This window comes from Meles meles, chromosome 5, assembly GCF_922984935.1.
Source record: "Meles meles chromosome 5, mMelMel3.1 paternal haplotype, whole genome shotgun sequence".
NCBI classification, from domain to species: Eukaryota; Metazoa; Chordata; class Mammalia; order Carnivora; family Mustelidae; genus Meles; species Meles meles.
Genome location: NC_060070.1, coordinates 60,884,424 through 60,902,850, shown reverse-complemented (window position 1 = coordinate 60,902,850; position 18,427 = coordinate 60,884,424). Strand labels below are relative to the sequence as shown.

The following is an 18,427-nucleotide window of genomic DNA, read 5'->3' as shown; positions in this document are numbered from 1 at the left end:
TCCTGTGAGCAGGCTCAGGGTACCTGCAGAAGAAGGGGGCTCTTGGGAGAAACACCTGTTCGGAAGGGAGGAAGATGGTGTTGGGTAGAAGATGACCCACACTGCAGTTGAAACCTGCATCCTGAGACCTCTAGGGCTGGGATGACAGCTCAGAGTTGCCCTAAATGGAATGGATGCAGAGGGCCTGGGTGTTTGTTTCCTGGCATCAGTCAGACATTGCATTTAGACTGCCCCCACTCCCCCATGAGAAGGGGCATGACTTCAGGCAAGACAGTTCCCTGTAGCTGAGGGTAGTTCCCGGTGAGGGATGCAGCTCACAGCGGCTGGTGACCAGTGTTCCCAGCATCTAGGGGATGCACACATGGGCCCTGAAGCGGGAATCTGGGAGAAGCACTAGCATATCTGCCCCAGTTATTTGATACAAGCATAAAAGCTCTGTCTTTGCAGACCTTGCTGAGTGACCACACTTAGCTGGAGTGAATACAAAGATAAAGGAGGAAAAATGATGATCTCGATGCAGCACAAAATTCAGTGAAATGAAATGAAACATTTTTGATGAAAAAATCTTAGCAATTATGAGTAAAAAACCAGTTTTTTAGCCTGATGAGCACTTCCTCGAGCTTACCCTTTCACTGAAGCTCTGACCTCCTCTGTGGACAAGGCCCGTGGTGCCTTGGTACCCACTCCACCAATCTGCATGGGCCCAAGGCCATGATCATCCATGTCCATGGCCACAGTCCACAAAGCACTTTGATTCTGGTATGGGCATTTGCCCCAGTGGAAGCTCCAGTTTCTGTGTTTGCTAGTGTTGTTTTTTTCCCCTTATTGTGTTTTTGTCTACATGGGTGGGTTTTGTTTTGGTTTGTTTGTTTGTTTGTTTTTACTCCTAGTGATTTCCCTTCCTTTCTTGTCTGCTCACCAATATATTTGAAAGTATATTTGTTGTAATTTATTTAGCACCTAGTGTTTCACAGTAGGAAAATTTTTCAGTGTATCTAGTCCACGGTACTACAAAAAGCTTAACCCCCACTGTCTTTACCAAAGGCAGTTTTTCCTTTTACTGCTTATAATGTGACTTTCAGTTTTATGTAGTTTTGTATTTTATATTTTATTTATTTCCTAAGCTCGCCATGTTTATCTTGCTCTGTCTTTATTTAATCTCAGATTTTCATCTTTGACCTCTTTTCTTTAATGGAGAATTATTTGATCATTAATTAATCATTTTTCTGGTATGTATTGTTCAGCTGTCCTTTTTTGAGGGGAAATGGTCATATTCCACTTTCTGTCTCTCCTTCTGTCTCTCTCTCATCATATTTATGAACACATTCCATGCTATTTATTTTCTTATGATTACTCTTCCTTAAATTGGTTCTTTTAGAGCCAGCCATTTGCGAAACAGTAGTACTGGCGACAGGCTAGGGAACTGAGCTAGGGCAGCATGAATTTCTGTCTTTTTCCCCCACCTACCCCAACCTCTGTTGGAGAATGGCTTTTTTCTATGCTACACTCATCTCTCTCTCCTTCACTCATTTTGATCACAACCATTTTGTATGGTGACAGGAAGTTTAGGGTTCATCGGGTGAGCAGGAGCGGGCCACACAGGCTGCTTACCACAGATCCTTTCTTGCTTACCATAACACACCCACATCCTGCTTCTTGCAGAGATGACATGCTGGCCCATAGCCACATTTTGCATCATCACCTCTGACACCTGAAGCCAGTCAGGGATCAGAACATCTCCCCAGTGCTCCCATGCATCTCAGACCTGTTCCCAGCAAGGGTCACTCAGTGTCTTTTAGAGGGCATCGCCTATAGCAGTTTCTCTGTTCTGCTCACTCAACCAGAGAACCCTTGGATCCCGTTTCTTACATCAGAGTCTTGCCCTGTCCTGACTTAATTTTCCTAATACTGAGCAGCCTATTGAGAAGAGTGATATATGGACTCTGGGTGTTTCCTATTTCATTGGTTTCACTTTTTCTTGTGTCTGGTTGATTTGGGAGAAAGAGAGCCTTTAGTCTTCCATCTTGATCCAGAAATCCAGAGAAAGATCATGTCAGGATGAGAGAAGACTTAAACAGATGAAGGAGGGGCTGGCAGATGCAGGTCTGAGAAGAGATTGGCTAGAAGAATCACGTTGGAAAGAAGGGTTTCTCTTCCTGACAGATGGGAGGCCAAAAAATATGGAGAAAGTGAAAAAGGAATTTTAGGTCATTAGGAAGAAAATTGAAGGGAGCTTCCTCCTATGGGAGAGGTGGAGCCTGACCCAGACAAGATGCACCAATGCATCTTGATCATTTACTCCACACATTTTTAGGAGAAACGTGCTATGTGTGAAGTGGTGAGGAAACAGCAATGAACAAGACTGACAAGTCCCTATTCTCCAACGCTTCACCTCCTCTGAAGAGAGCCAGACACTGAACAACAACACAAACATACTTTCCGTCAGCATATATGATAGAAAAGAATGGGGTCACAGAGTCACTGGCAAGGTGTCTGTGAAGAAGTGTCATTTAAGCCAGACCTGAAGGGATAGAGAATGCAGCCAGGTGAAAATGGGGTCTTTCACTGTTGGTAGGAATGCAAGCTGGTCAGCCACTCTGGAAAACTGTATGGAGGTTCCTCAAAAAGTTGAAAATAGAGCTACCCTATGACCCAGCAACTGCCCTACTGGGTATTTGCCCCAGAGAAACAAATGTAATGATCTGAAGGGGCACATGCACCCCAATGTTTATAGCAGCAACGTCCACAATAGCTAAGCTGTGGAAAGAGCCTAGATGTCCATTAACAGGTGGATGTAGTATATGTAAATATACACATATATTTAATATATACATACAATAGAATATTATGGCACCATCAAAAAAACCGAAATCTTGCCATTTGCAACAATGTGATGCAACTAGAGGGAATACTGAGAGAAATAAGTCAATCAGAGAAAGACAATTATCGTATGATCTCACTGATATGAGGAATGTGAGAAAAAAGACAGGATCATAGGAGAAGGGAGGGGAAAATGAAACAAGATGAAACCAGAGAGGGAGACAAACCATAAGAGACTCTCAATCTTAAGAAACAAACTGAGGGTTGCTGGAGAGGAGGGTGTGGAAGGGGTGGGGTGACTGGGTGATGGACATTGAGGAGGGTATGTGCTATGGTGAATGCTGTGAATTGTATAAGACTGATGAATCACAGACCTGTACCCCTGAAGCAAATAATACATTATATGTTAATTTTTTTAAATCCTGATACCTTGAATATGGGGGAAATTTAATTCTCTAAAATCTTGGTCAGTTGTAAATAAATCCTGCAAAATCCGGGGGGGGGGGGGGACACGAAGAAAAAGAAAATGGGGTCCAAGAATTCCTGGCAGAAAAAGGAGGAAATGTGACGACCTGTGGCATGAAAGAGCTTAATGAGTTTCAGGAATGAATTGTCAGTTGGAGCTTCTGGGCAAGAGAGAAGGTGGTACAATCTGAAGTCAGAGAGGAAGACAGGCATCAAGCCACATGGACACCACAGGAGCTGGGTTTTTAATTCCCAAATTATTTACTCAGTCAGAAGGGACCATCAAGGACCTAAATGTAGGCAAAAGGGGACAAATTATAAATTCTACCACAGAGATTATAGTAGAAGGCTGTGAAAAAAGGTGGCAACTTGTGCTTTAGAAACTCTCTAAATGCAAATTCTGGTTTTAAGGTAATTTGAGCTTAGTTCACAGAGTAAAAATTATGTAGTGTTACTCACAGCCTCATAATTACAAGTAGAGGAATTCTATGTCACATTTCCAGGAATGAGTACTAGAAACTAACTGTACACTGGAACAAAAGATAATGTAACATTTCAGAGAGGTCTGTGCTTTGCTGCGCCTTGCTGAATTTGAGGGTATGGCTGAGGGAAGTCAGCCAGGAGAGCATGTCAGGACTCAGAATCTTCTAGACCTGGAGGATGGGAAGACTAGGAAGTGCCTTTTCAAAATGAGAGAGTCCCTCTCTGCTGGGGCCCATCACAGACAAAGTCAGTTAGTATCTAAAACACACAGCATATTTTCATGCTTCGTGTGTTCAGAAGGAGAAAACACAATGGGAAACATGTCTACCTATTACCTCTCAGCAAATATTACCATGGAAATAAGTGATGGGAAAGCAAAACATTACAAGGAAATCTGGAAGCAAAGTAGTAGAGCTCAAAATAGGATTCATTTTTTCCCCCAATAGGTATTTGGTAAAGTCTGAGTACTAATGAGTTAGGGTTTTGTTTTTTGGGTTTTTTGTTTGTTTGTTTGTTTAAGATTTTATTTATTTATTTGACACAGCGAGAGAAGGAACACAAGCAGGGGGAGTGGGAGAGGGAGAAGCATGCTCCTCGCTGAGCAGGGAGCTGGAAGCAGGGCTTGATCCCAGGATCCTGGGATCATGACCTAAACTAAAAGCAGATGCTTAATGACTGAACCATCCAGGAGCCCCAGATGAGTTTTTAAAAGAAAAGCGACTTCATAGATCATGCCATATTGATGCTGAAGACTTTAGAGATGTATTCATTTATTTCCTCCTTCCCTCCTTCAACAGTGGATGTATGAGATATGCTAAACGGCTTTTATAGACCAATCTATAGATAAGTGACTTTTCTCTTTGACCTCCTTCATTGTACATTTCTCGGCAACACTCTTTGCACTCTACTCGGTTTTATTAAATTCCAAAGAATTTCTCACTGAGTAGTAAAGCGTCTTCTTAGCAGTGGACAAAAGCCGATTAACTTCAGCTTCTATTGGAAACCATATCAGAGACTCATTACGGAAGGAGACAAAGCGTGAATCGACTTTTTTTTTGCATTCATTTCTAATTGTTCCAGGGCGTCAAATGAGGCCTCAATGAGTAGCTGTAACACAAGGACTTTGTCTGGGAAGCTTGAAGGACTGGAAAGTGCCTGAGTTCCTTCTACTCTCAGTTGAGTACAGTATTCCTGGCCTGGCTGCTGAGAAGCAGCAGGTGCACACTGAGAAATAGCCAGCCACAATGGTGCAACGTTTCCGTGGCACTTCGCCTGTCCAAGAGAACCTATTTTTGTTTCATATTCATGCCCTGGTAGTAGAGTTCAAACTTATTTTGGGTTTGCTGATGATCATACTATCAAGAGGATATCAGTGCTTGAAGCCAAGAAGCCACCATCTGTGCTGTATTTCTATGTTAAGAATTATTTAGAAGGCTGATTATTCAGTTAGCTGGGCCTCTTGACCTTCTAGTGTTACACTAAGAAAGGTAACGCTTCCTTGAAAGTCACTTCACTTTTAATAACCCACAAAATTCACTCAATATATGGTAGGGGTGAAAAGAGTGATCACATTGCATGGGTAAGTACTGACCCCACAATGCTCTCCATGGGGTAAGGACACCATGAATGGCGATCAGAAAGTTGTTCTCCACAGCAGTGTGCTAGTCAGTCATTAACAACGGGCGGTCCAAGGAAAAATACCTGATTGATAGCAATTGTTGCTTTCTGTAGCAGAATAGTAAGAAAGCTTGATAACCTCAAAAACTTAGATGAGATGGAAAAATTCCACAAAACGCAAAAAATGAGTAAAACTAACCCCAGAGAAAGCAGAAAACCTGAAAACCTTATATCTATTAAAGAAATAACTCCACTAGAGAGACATACCACTTTATATGCAACTAATGTATCACTGAACACTACGCCAAAAACTAATGATGTAGTATACATTGGCTAATTGAATTTAAGTTGAAAAAAAAAGAAAAAGAAAAAAGAACAGAAAAAAAAGAAGTGTATTAAATAGGTTAGGAGGGAATAATAATACCAATTGTGCCCAGAGTCCCTTGTAAAACAGAGGAGGGAGCTTTTCCCAGTTTATTTTTTGAGGCCACTGTTATCCTGTCACCAAAATTAGAAGAAGATGTGAGAAAATAAAACTAACTATGGATTGATAATACTTTATGAATAAAGACAGGAGAAAAATTCTTAACAAAATAGCGGCAAGTCAAATCCTGCAATATATAAAAATGATAATGCATCATGACCAAGTATTAAAGTTGGTTTAACATTAAAAATCTATGTAACTCATCATATTAACAGAATAAGGAAAAGAATTATCAGATCACCTGACGATACACAGCAAAATTATCTGAAAAAGTAGGCTCTTGTCTGTTACATACATAAATGAAGGATAGGAGAGATTTTCCTCAATGTGATAAAAGGCATCTAAGAAAAACCTGAAGCTAATATCAAACTTAAATGTTAAAGACTGGACACCTTCCTAAGATGGGGAAGAAAGCAAGGGTGTTTACTGCTCATCCCTTCTAGTCGACATTGTGCTGAAGTTTGTAGGTTGTGCACTTAAGAAAAGAAGAGGTAAATGCCATACACATTATAAAGGAAGAAAAAAGGCTGTCTTTATTTGCAGATCACGTACATATAAAAATCTAAAATAATTTACTCAAGAATGACTCAAACTATGTGAATTTAACCAAGATAGAGGACATAGTTCAATATACAAGTCATTTGTACTTTTATACATGAGTAACAAAGAATGTAAAAACAAATTCAATACTGTCCACAATAACATTAAAAAAAAAAAGCCACATGAAATGTTTTGTGATAAATTAAAAAAAAAATGTGTGAGATCCGTGTACTGAAAACTACAAACTGAAAAACCAAGGATCTACATGAATGGAGACATCAGTGATGTTCCTGGGTCAGAAAATGCAATATTGTGAAGATGTCATTTCTCCCCAGATTGAATGTATTGATTCAGTACAGTCGTAATCAGAACTCTCAGAGGATATTTTTATAGAAATTAGCAAGCTGAGATTGTAAGATTTAAATGGAAATGCAAAGGACTTAAAATAGCTGAAACAGTTTGGAAAAGAAGAAGCGTGGAAGCATATGGTAAGCAGAATTCTAAGACGGCCCCATGATTGCATCCCCTGTTAATGCAGACCTATTTAATCCCCTCCCGTTGACTGTGGGAGGGGACCTGTGAATGTGATGGGATGTCATCCACGGTTGGGTTACATTAGATGGCAAAGATGAAGGGATTTCCACCTATGGCTCCATCCAGTGTTAGCTTTGTGCTTGTGTGTGAAGTCCCAGACTAAATGTAAAACTGGTCCCGTCTTCAGAAACAGATGCATCTTAACCACCTCCCAGGTCTGGGGTTACACGCATTGGTTGTGTGGTCAACCCTCCAGTTCAGACCCATGAAGGAGGTTCACACAGGAATACCTGTGTCTTTTGGGGAAGGAAATTCCAGGATCATGGTTTCCCAGCTTATGGTCTAGAAAAGGAGGTGAAGGCTCTGGGTAGACCAGTCACTTGGCTTAGTGACTGCCTCACTCCATTGCAGGGCCCAGAAGCTCAAGGTGGCTGGAGTAGGACCTTCCACAGTGGGCATCTCAGACTGCGCACGAATGACCCCAGGATCTTATTAAAAATGCAGAATCAGAACATATCAGGAAAGGACCTGGCATTCTACACATCTAATAAGCTCTCAGGGGACATGGGGGCTGTGATCCTTGGGACTGCATTCTGAGCCCTGAAGCTGTAAATTTGGCACCCAGGTGTAAGTGCAGGTAACACTGATATTCAGTACATTTGAAGTCTGTAGTGAAATGATGAAACTGAAGTTATGAGTAATTTTAAATTACCCATTGCCCTTGGAAAGATCCTAATGATAGTTAACATTAAGCTAATAATGTTTGGGTGTTTTTTTTTTCCATCTTGTGCATTTATCAACTGAAAATAGTTGACCCAAAAGCAGGATAAGTAACAGGAGACCCCAGTCTGGTATTGAAACTATGTGTGTAATCTATGATTGCCTCTTGTAATTATCTTTCAATATGTTTTATAAAAGGAGAAATGTTCATAACATCTTAGGTTTTAAGGGTGAACTTTCTTTTCAGGCTATGATTACCCATGTCATAACTGACATACTTGGAAAAGAACTTTGGAACTCTTCTGATTACTAGCTTGTGCTGGGAGTTTTATGAAAAGTGGCATTAAAATATTTACTACTTTTATTAATAAAATGTGGGGGTATGGATGACTTACAAGAAATGAGATAAAAATCGTTTCTGCTTAATATTCATCTGCATTTTATCACTCTGTACCATTTATTATGAGACGTAACTCCGCAGAGACTGTGATCCCCTCTCTCTGGGGTAGCTGCCGTCTCCATGCCACATGTATTGACTACCTACGAAAGCATTTGCATTTTCTTTAAAATTCTGTGCTGAAGATCTAGACCCTAGACCATTCATTTTTGAATGTTTGAAGTTTGAAGAAAGATAGGAGAATAAATTGAGCACTGTACTCTCTTTGGATGGCTATGTTGCTGATGGGTCAAAATAAATCTCAGGAGCCCAGATGAACATGTAAGTTATTCCAAGAGAATTAGGGTTCTTCCTTTGTGTTCCATACGCTCTGTTTTCAATGCAGCCAAAGCCCCTGCTTAGGCTATATAAATTAATACATTTGCAGGAAATGTGACTTTGGGACATTTTATATTGCAGTGATTTTAATGCTGTTAGTGGTGAAATGGAAACTTGAGAATGTGAAGATTAATTTAAACCACATGATGGGTTCAAGGAAAATCCACTACAGTTTCTTAAATGTGTGCTGACTCTGTACAGTGGGGAATGGGATCCAAAAAACCACCAGTGAACTTTTAAACCCTCTTGAGAGGATTCAAACCAACACAGTTAGCCCTAGAAGGGAGCTGTTCCAGATGAGAGACACGTCATTTATCTCTCCCTTGAAAACAGATCTCTTTGCCTGAAAGAACACAGTAGGGAGACCAAGGAAGGCAGAAGGACCCCACGCATTCCCACTAATGGAAGTTAGAAATCCCTTTCCAGTCATTAGCTGGTTTACTGATTCATCTTTCACTCTAGATTACAGTTCTGTTGGGTTCTTTGAACAATGGATAACCAACACACTGTATATTGTAAATTTGAATAAAGGATTTCTTTTCCCTTCCAGTTCGTGGTAGCAGTGTTCTGGATCATTTATGCCTATGACAGAGAGATGATTTACCCGAAGTTGCTTGATAATTTTATCCCAGGGTGGCTGAACCACGGAATGGTGAGTGGACTAAAACAAATAATTTCCTTTCATTTAAAAAAAAAAAAAGGTATTAAAGAACTATTTTCTGATTTGAGTTTTCCATAGAATGTACCTAACTGCCTATGTAATGATGGGGGTTATGAGAGACTGTAATTAGAGAAGAAGACTGAATGTCAATAGAAACATCTTCCCATGAAACGGAGTCACTATTAAAACTATGTAGTAGATGAATCCACAGTTTGTAAGGGATTGGTGTTGTTGGATTATACAACTGGCAAATTCTATGGATGAATTTAATTTCTGTGCTATTCAAAGACTTGTCCCCTGTTGGAGCCTAAGAACCTAGTCTCACCTATACCGCTACTGAGGCCCCGTAGCCGCCACCTCACGTCAGGGGATTGTGTTGGAAATCACTATGGCACTGGGAGAAATGGCCTCAGAGGAGAAGCAAGACTATTATTTTCACTGAGAGATCTGCTGCAGGCACTGGAAGTGACTTGGGCAGGTTGTGCCCATCGGAGGACATTTGCCGGGGGCGGCTAGCTCTTTCCCTTCTTCTCAGTCTGATTCCTTCTGATGCCTTAGACATGGTGTTGCCTTTACACATTTCAAGTCAATTTTGATTTTGGATTTTTGATTTTGGATTTTGGATGGTTTGTATGTCACCTTACAAGACTTGAGGATATATTTTCTGCAGAGAAATTTTGCATTGTCTTCCCTTTCTGCTTCTGGAATTGAGCAGTTTTGTTATTAACTAGGAAGCCTGCATTTTTTTGGTTACAGCAATTTTTAGAATATGTCACTGGGTGCTCCTGGTGAAAAGGGCAACCCATCACAGAAATTATAGGGGAACAAAGAGCTAGACATCACACGTCGTAGGTCCAAAATAACAGTTTCCTTTCTGCCCCCAATTTTGGTATATTTTGAGAAAAGTGGTGTGTACTAACAAACAAACATTACTGTACTCAGGGGCTTTGATTAATTCTTTCCTAAGCGCACTCCTCAAAAGTGGCACAGCTCAGACAACTAGCATTTTCTTGGACTCCAATTAGAGCCACGCCGTTGAAGGAGTAACATGGCACCTCTGCTCTAGTTCCCAACAAATAAGCCGGGTCTTGTCTATTCATTTCACCATCTAAGGGGCTTGATGTGACTACTCTGTGCCTCTCCAACTTTTGGCTTTTCTTGCATGTGAAAGCCCTTTGCATAACCCTGTATCTGTCAGGGTGCCCCCTGTGCACTTTCCGTTCTTTACTGGGGAACCCTTGCTCACCCGGCTAGCTTCTATAACATCTCTCAGAAGTCTCTTTTCACCCCCACAGACCTGGTTAGCTCTTCTATCAGGCTTGCAGGGCACCTTCAAGTCTCCATCAGACCACAAGTGTTAATTCCTAATACCAACAGCAGCCTTCCAGCCCCGAGCACTCCGCCCATCCACCTGGCATGTAGTAAGATCAATGCCTATTTGTCTGACTGATGCAAGAATTCAGCATACAGTCATCCCTCCCCTCCCCGCCTTATCTGAGAGGGCTCCATTCCAAAATCCCCAGTTTTGGTGGGGGGGGGGCTAAAACCTAAAACCCAGGACAGTACCATACTGTGTTTTTTCCCTATGCATATGCACCTGTGATAAAGTTTAGTTGATAAATTAGGCACAGTAAGAAGTTAACAACATGAGTAGGTCCTTCACGGAGAACCAGCGATCACACCATGTTTTAGAGGAGCATGGGCCTTAACTGTTTGGCCTGTGATCTATATCCCTCAAATGCACAGAACTACCTGTAGGACAGAGAATAAATCACGACCTTTGCAGATCTGGGTGCTACTTAATGTTTCAAATGAATGGTTTCCAAGTACTGATGAGGCCATTAGAGCGATAACTTGACTCTCAGAACTTCCCCTCGATTCACTTTGATGAGTTAAAATTCTCACTCTTGGAGACAAACACTCCTTAGGAATTCAAGGAGAATTTGAGTGACAGGGATATTTCAGAAAGGGAAAAGATAAATGAATCGATATATCAAATCCTCCAAGATAGTAAGAGCTCAATAGATGCTTTCCTGATGAACTTTAGTCCGTTAGTAGAGATGAATGATCGTTTCTTTGGTTTTCTTCATGTTCCAGTTCATGGTTCTGGACTTACTAACAAAGAAGTTGCATATGGTGGCTGAGGACTATTTTGCAATATTAATTTGCATTGTTCTAAATTTGTATATGTGTAGCTTTATATAGTAAGCTGTTTCTTTACATTGGCTATTAAAATATGAACATTAACTGCTGGAATCATGAGTAATTTAATTTTTATAAAAATGTGTAAAAGTATTTATGAAACACAAATCAGAAAAGCATTTTCAACTTTATTTTTAAATTTTATTTAAAAGTTTAATAATTATCATTTGTATTTTAATCTTAGATAATTTTCAATACTTGGTCTTAAAAGTATGAAAATAACTCAACTAAACATTTTTACATTCATTTGAATCTTTGTATTTTGATAAAAACCTTCAAATTGTGTATACTTTGACTAAACTTTATTTTATTTTTAATTAATGCCTTAGATTAATACTGTCAGTAGAGCTTAAATTTTGTGAAAATTCATTTATAACAACATATTTGGTGAATTTGATGAAATGAAGGCAAGAGAATAAAATTTTGGAATATTTATATTTATATTATATTAAATAATATAATTTTATAATTTAAAAATTTATAATTTATAAATCGAAAAACCTTTATTTTATTAGACTACCACATATTTTTTATTTTGTTTTATAAAATATATATATCTAACAATCTAGGAGGATAGAGCATACTTAATATTTTACTAGCTTAATTTGTAATTTTTAAATACTTCTGTGGATGGTTTCTGATCCATTAGGCCTTTGGCTCTGACCGTTCTAGATCTTTGTAGCTACAAGAATTCCAAGAGAGGATGTGCCCTGTTCTTAGGTGTAGAGTCACACTTACTGTTTGAAGAGTCTCAGCATAACCTCTCCAGACCCAGACGCCTGATGTAGTTTATATGTTTGTCATGGCACTATTTCAGAAGACACCGCCAGGTCAGTCTTGAATTTATACCACTCAACTGCCCAGCAAAAAAATTAGTTAAAACACGCATGGAAAAAACAAAACAAACAAAAAAAAACCTCAGAGGATTTGGAATTCACAGGACTTTCCTTTCGATTTACTCTAAAGCACCTGTTAGACGTGATTGTAACTAAAGGAAAGTATCCTATCTCTTCCTTTCTGTTGTTTCCCTCCATTCTCTCAGCAAGCAATCTTAGAGGTTTTTGGGAGAAGAGAAGAGGAAATGGGTACCCAGATGGGTTGCAACAGTAACAGAGCCTCGCTGTGTAACTGCTGGCTTATCTCCAGGTTCTACTGAAATAACATGTGCACACACACAATTTTCATTTATTATAATTAAAAATATAAACCTATAAAATACAACACATTTAACTGGAGTCAAGACCGTTCTACCCCTGTTGGGGATTTAAAAGGGTATTTACATGTTTGTTTTTGAAACTTGGAAGAAGGTTGGGGCACCTGGGTGGCTCAGTAGGTTAAGCGTCCGACTCTCCATTTCTGCTCAGGTCATGATCTCAGGGCCCTGAGTGCTTAGGATTCTCTTTCTCCCTCTCCCTAGCCTCTCTCCCCTCCTCCCACCCCCTCTTACACATGTGCATGTGCTCGCTCTCTTCAAAAAAAAAAAAAAAAATGAGACCTGGAAGGATATCATGTTTACATTTATTGCCTCTACTGCCCTTCTGTCCTCAGTCCACTGATGATAAGACAAGAGAAAACTAGAGATCAGCAAAGTGAATCATTTTCAAAACACAATGCTAATTACAGGGTCTACATGGTTGCAACCCCTGGGAGATGAGCTTTGATTCAGTTCAATCTAGCAAACATTAATTTTCAATAAAACCATGAAATGCAAAGCACCCTGCTAGGCACTGTGTAGTTATAGGATGAGAAAAATATTTCCACTTTAAAAGGATAGAAATGGTCTGTTTGAAGTGGAGGAAGGTGAGTAGGAAAACATTTCCACAAACTAACAGAGTGTGTCCTGTGGGCTTTGTTCACTCTGACAAGGAGAAGCTCTCTTGTTATTCTGGCCTGTTTCTTGGCTGCAAAACTAGAGCCCCAAATTTTTCTCTTCTGCTAATTATAAGTTTAAAGCACTGTCAATGGAGTAAGTAAACATTAAGAGCAATAAGTAAGTAAGTAAATAAATAAATATTTAAACTCTAGAAAGATTGCAAATTCTCAGCGATGCTGTAACAGGAAGAACCAACAATGAGACAAGTATCTTTGCTTAGTGAAGACCTAATTAATGTTTATAAAATGCTTTGAGAATACCAAGCTCTGCAGAAGTTTAGATATTAGTATTATTATCACAGATCTTTAAGCATACATGACCTAAATATTCTTATAATCACAGCAGTTGTTCATTCCCTGGGTAATTTATAAGGAGATAAGAAAATAAACCCCACCTCTTTTCATGCCTGATTTGCCAGTTGTTCTTGTTATATGTAACGGATCCTCAAGGGAATTTTAATTTAGGCAACTATTTATTCTGTTTGATATTATTTTGACATTTGGTAATTACTAAAGTTTTGGTACATCTGTCTTTCCCAGAAGAGAAGGCATTAAATACTGCTTGGATGATCATTGATTTTGCAGGAACTCAAATTTGATGTTATTCTTCTGTTAAATAACACAATTTATGGAAAATTTTCCAGTTCTGAGCCACATGGATGATGCATTTCATGACCTGTGGAGTCTGTGCCACCCCAATACTGGGTATTTCACCAAAAAAAGCTGTTGGCCACAAGAAGGCTATCTTCTTTTTCATATGAAAAAAACTGACCTTTCTTATTTTCCCATTATATTCCAAAGTAACTGGAAGATATCTGGAAATTTTCAAAAATAAAAGGAAGACTGGAACAGAGGTCAGAACTTTCTTGGGAACCACTTTCTAAGACTCCCAGTGGACCTCCCAAAGAAAACAAATAAGACCCCAAAGACCCAGGAACGAGAAGGAGAGTTCCATCCGCAGTGAGGCAGATACTTTCAGAATTTCTCTATACAGCTCTCACTTCATTTTACTGATCATCGCTTTCTCCTTGTGAATTTTCATTTGTTCAGTCTCACCTAGTAAAGCCCACTCAGCAGCCTATTGGATATTGCAAGCTACCCTTGTGTCCCCAGAGTCCCCTTACCCTGCTCTTTGTCCCCCTGGTGGTACCTACCATCCTTGACATATTATCTGCTTTTACTTACATGCTGTGTCTGTGGCTTATTGTCCATCTCCTTCTGCTGGAATATAATTTTCATAAGAGCAGGGGTCTTTGTTTCAGTTACTCATTCATCCAAAGCACTTCAAACAGTGCCTCTACATCATGGAAATCAAATGAATATTTGTTGCATCGAATGAATATTTGTTGCATCAATAATCAAATATCCTATATCCATGTTTTCTCTTGTCTTTTTTTTTCCCCATTCTGTCTTTTCCTTTTCATAATAGTTAACAGAGAATGCAACCCCAAACTATTCACTTTTTTCCTAACCTGTACTTTACTTCCCTCTTCAATCTTGGCTACGCTGTAGTAAAATATTATATACACAGTCTGCTGTCCCCTCTAAGGGTCTTTTTGGTTGGTATGTATCATATTGTTGTTACCGCCTGAGAAGGCCTGAAATGATGTCCAAAGAACACAGTGTGGTCCCTGGAACACCTGAAAGTTACAGCCCAGGTAAATGGAAATGCCTGGGTCAAATTTATTGGAAAGCTCTTCCATATATTGATTATTTTATCTGAGTATTAGTTGTTTTTTCTCTAGGGTAATAGACCATGTCTTTTAAAAAAAATTTTTATTTATTTTTCAAATTTCTTTTCAGTGTTCCAGAATTCATTGTTTATGCACCACACCCAGTGCTCCATGCAATACGTGCCCTCCATAATACCCACCACCAGGCTCACCCAATCTCCCACCCCCACCCCTAGACCATGTCTTTTTCTGATATCACAAATACCTTTGTAGAACTAATTTTCCATGTAAGGATAGAATTCAGGGCTAATACAGTTTGCCTTACACTGTGCCCTTTTTCTAGCTATACTGAATAGATGAGCAGGCCCAGCGGTAGTTTGAGTTCATCAAAAGGTCTATAAATTATATTCAGATATTTTGGGGTCAGCAAAACCCAAAGTGTGGTTTACTCAAGTTCTTTTACCCCTAATCCTTAAATCCATAGATATTTCAAAGTAAACTTCATTCATATGTTTCCCATTCACGTGCCCTCAGTTCTTCATAGTTGGGGGAGAGGTAGGGCCAGGCCTGAAGGTGTTGTCTTAGGAACTGGCTTCCTTCTTCATTACCACAAACAGATCATTCATTAGCCACAGACCCAACTCCTTGGCAGAAGTCCATCCCTATATCCTTTCCAGTTCCCTTTTAATTGAAGCTCCAACCTCAGCAAGCATCAGTGATAGCTGCCAAAGAAAGTGAAGTGGAAAAACAAAGCTGCATTTTCTATCATAGAGAACCAGAATCCTAGCATCTTAAAACTTGGGAAGTGTTTCTAAAGACCATCTGGTCTGTGCACCATGTGCTACCCCAGTTCCCTGAACAATATCTTGGCAAATTCCCTTTTAGTCTCTACTTGAGCATCTCCAATGATGGAGCTTCAACAGTGGATCAAGGCCATGGGGTGTTCAGCTGAGGGAAGACTCTCATAAGGAATGAAACTTCTGTTTTTTTCCTGCAGTTCAAATCTGCCCAGACTGTTCATCCATTCTGCAGGACTCAAATTCCTGCTGTCTCTGTTCTCTTCATGTTCTCTTCTAAGGGGGTCTCACTCTTCTCCATGACTTCAGTCTGTGTTATATGTGCATCATTCCAAGTCTATACTTCCTGGTCCAACTTCCAAGGGGTATCACACTCAACATTTGATACAAGGACCTTGAGATGAACATACTGAAACAAATTCATCATGTTAACCCCTCCTCTCATCTTATTGTTCCCCTCATATTTCCACTTCAGTAATGGCAGATGCATCTGAAAGCTGTTTCTACCACATGCCTCACAGTTAGTTGATGAGTCCCATTCCATGTACCTCCAAAGTAGCTCCCAAAGCTGCCCCAGCCTCCTCATCTCCACCATACCGGCTTTAGTTCAAGGCTTCATCATCAACCAGCTGAACTGAGGCAATAGGCTAGTCTCTTACCTCCCCACCTCCTCACTCCCTCCTCACCAGAACTTTCTCCGCACTGCTGCCTCAGCTATCTTCCTAGAAGAGCTGAAGCTGTGAAGACTCCTTGCTCCATTCCTTTATCAGAAACCACCTGTGTGTGAAGTGGTCCCGAGTCTCCAGGCACCTGATCGGGTCCCTTCTCCCTGCACTCAGAACACTTTGTCCTGACACCTAAGATTTCACGTATCCCATTGTTTGATTAGTATTTATTGGTTATTCCCCCCATGGGCTATGAGGCCATAAAGGGCAGCAAATGTTGTCGTTGTCATTTTCTCTCATCTTTTCCTCGAGAACCTAGCATAGTCTCTGGTATTCCTGCACACTCCGTAAATGTTTGCTGAGAAAATGGCATATGGGCCCTTTAGCATCATGCTCAGTCTCCCCAATGAGGCTTCGGCTTGTCTACATTCGTTTCTACAGTTCCATATGATTTGGCAAGAGACAGCAGAGCAGTTCAGCCAAAGTCCTGGCTTATTAGTGTTGTCCGAGCTCCATTAACTCCTTTGGCAGTTTCGTCATACCATACACTGACACTTGCACTTCACGCTTACCTGACCAGCGCGTGGCTCTGCTAAGACTCCAAGTTGTTGTTGTTTTATTCTTTTGTATACAACATGTAGGATCCTTAGGCGTATCCTTAGTGAATTCCATATTGTTAACCTCAGCTGGGATACAGCGTGGGCCCTGGGGAAGCCACAGTACTGAGATTTTAAGGGTCATTAAATGGATCTGTTGGAATTTAATAAAATGATTCATTTATGAAACTGTTTCGAATTGAAATGCCTGAGTTGAAGCTTCTTTGGAAACTCCCGCTGTGAGTAAAGTCAGTTAACAATGAAACTAATTTTTCAGAGCACTGAATTTTAACCACCGTGTAGCCATGTGCCGAGGGGATGGTTGATTCCTAAGGTCGAGACAGGTATTTAGATAAAACTGACCTGTGTGGTAGCAGAAGGGAAGAGCGGACAGCCTTATTGGCCACTGAAAATTATCACCATATCCAGGGATGGAGAAATAGGAAATCAATGCAATACGTATACTGAAGACAGAGTTCTTAGACAAGGGACCTGGTGAGGAAAAGGGTTATAAGATGATACTGGCAACAGGTGGATGGTAGTTTGGGGACAAAATCACCTGTGAAGAGTAGGTGTTGCTGTTTCCCAGTTTGCCTGGATTTGAGATATCTAGAGGTTCCGAGGGGTCATTGTGTGTTGGAAACATTTAGATAAAGTGGGAAAAGAAACTTTTCTGGGAGTCCAGAATCATTGTCCCAAACCCTTCAGTCCATACCAGATCATGGAGACACCACTATCTTCAACCACTATCTTCATCTCATCTACATGCTCCTTTATCTGAATCATGTTGAAAAGTAAAGGAAGAACAGCAAGTGAAGTCTGTGGCAACCCATAAAGAAATGTTCAACCCAACTTTTTCTTTTCTTCTTCTTCTTTTTTTTTTTTTTTTCTATTTGAATCTGAACCTAAGCTACCAAATTTGTCTCTAAATTGCCTGGTCCTTTAGGAATACTGGTTAACTTCCATGGGCCTATTTAATGTTAAGATGGGGCTTCTCTGGGACTGGGTGTCCACGCAGCCCTGAGTTCCCTGTCAAAACCCTGCTTCTCCCAGTGCACTCATGCGTCAACTCTGCCTTACATCACAGAACTGCCCATCCCCTCTTTAGGAACCTCTACCCTGCATGTGCCTCTAAGATAGCATCCACTGTCCTGCACTTGTACTTTGTTGTTGCATTTGTCTGGAACTGGATGTTCTTTAATGGCAGGTGCATGCTCTTGGCTTCCTCACATAGCCCCATCTTCTGGATCAGTGCCTGGCATATAGTAGGTCTCAGAAAATGTTTTGGAAAGGATGAGTGAATAATGGTGGGGTGAATGCCTTTCTATCCTATTTCCTTACTCTCCCAGTCTCGTAAAACTTTCTGGAAAGGAAATAAGATTATTTTCTCTAAGTGCACTTAGGCTGGTACCTATGATCACCGTTTACTTCTCTATTTCCTACCTACGTTCTTCAGTGACCCACTTTAGAACCTCATAACATCTTTTTTTTTTCCCCATTTTATTTATTTTTTTCAGCGTAGC

General features: G+C 40.2%; 1 protein-coding gene across 5 annotated transcripts in view; it reads left to right on the top strand.

Moving 5' to 3' along the window:
- AIG1 (androgen induced 1) overlaps nt 1-18,427 on the top strand; it is a 251,447-nt gene that overhangs the window by 77,369 nt on the left and 155,651 nt on the right. For all 5 annotated transcript variants that reach the window (XM_046006581.1, XM_046006578.1, XM_046006579.1 and 2 more), the window contains exon 3: nt 8,989-9,090. In XM_046006581.1, coding sequence (XP_045862537.1) covers nt 8,989-9,090 — 102 coding nt within the window. The remainder of the gene's footprint in view (nt 1-8,988; nt 9,091-18,427) is intronic.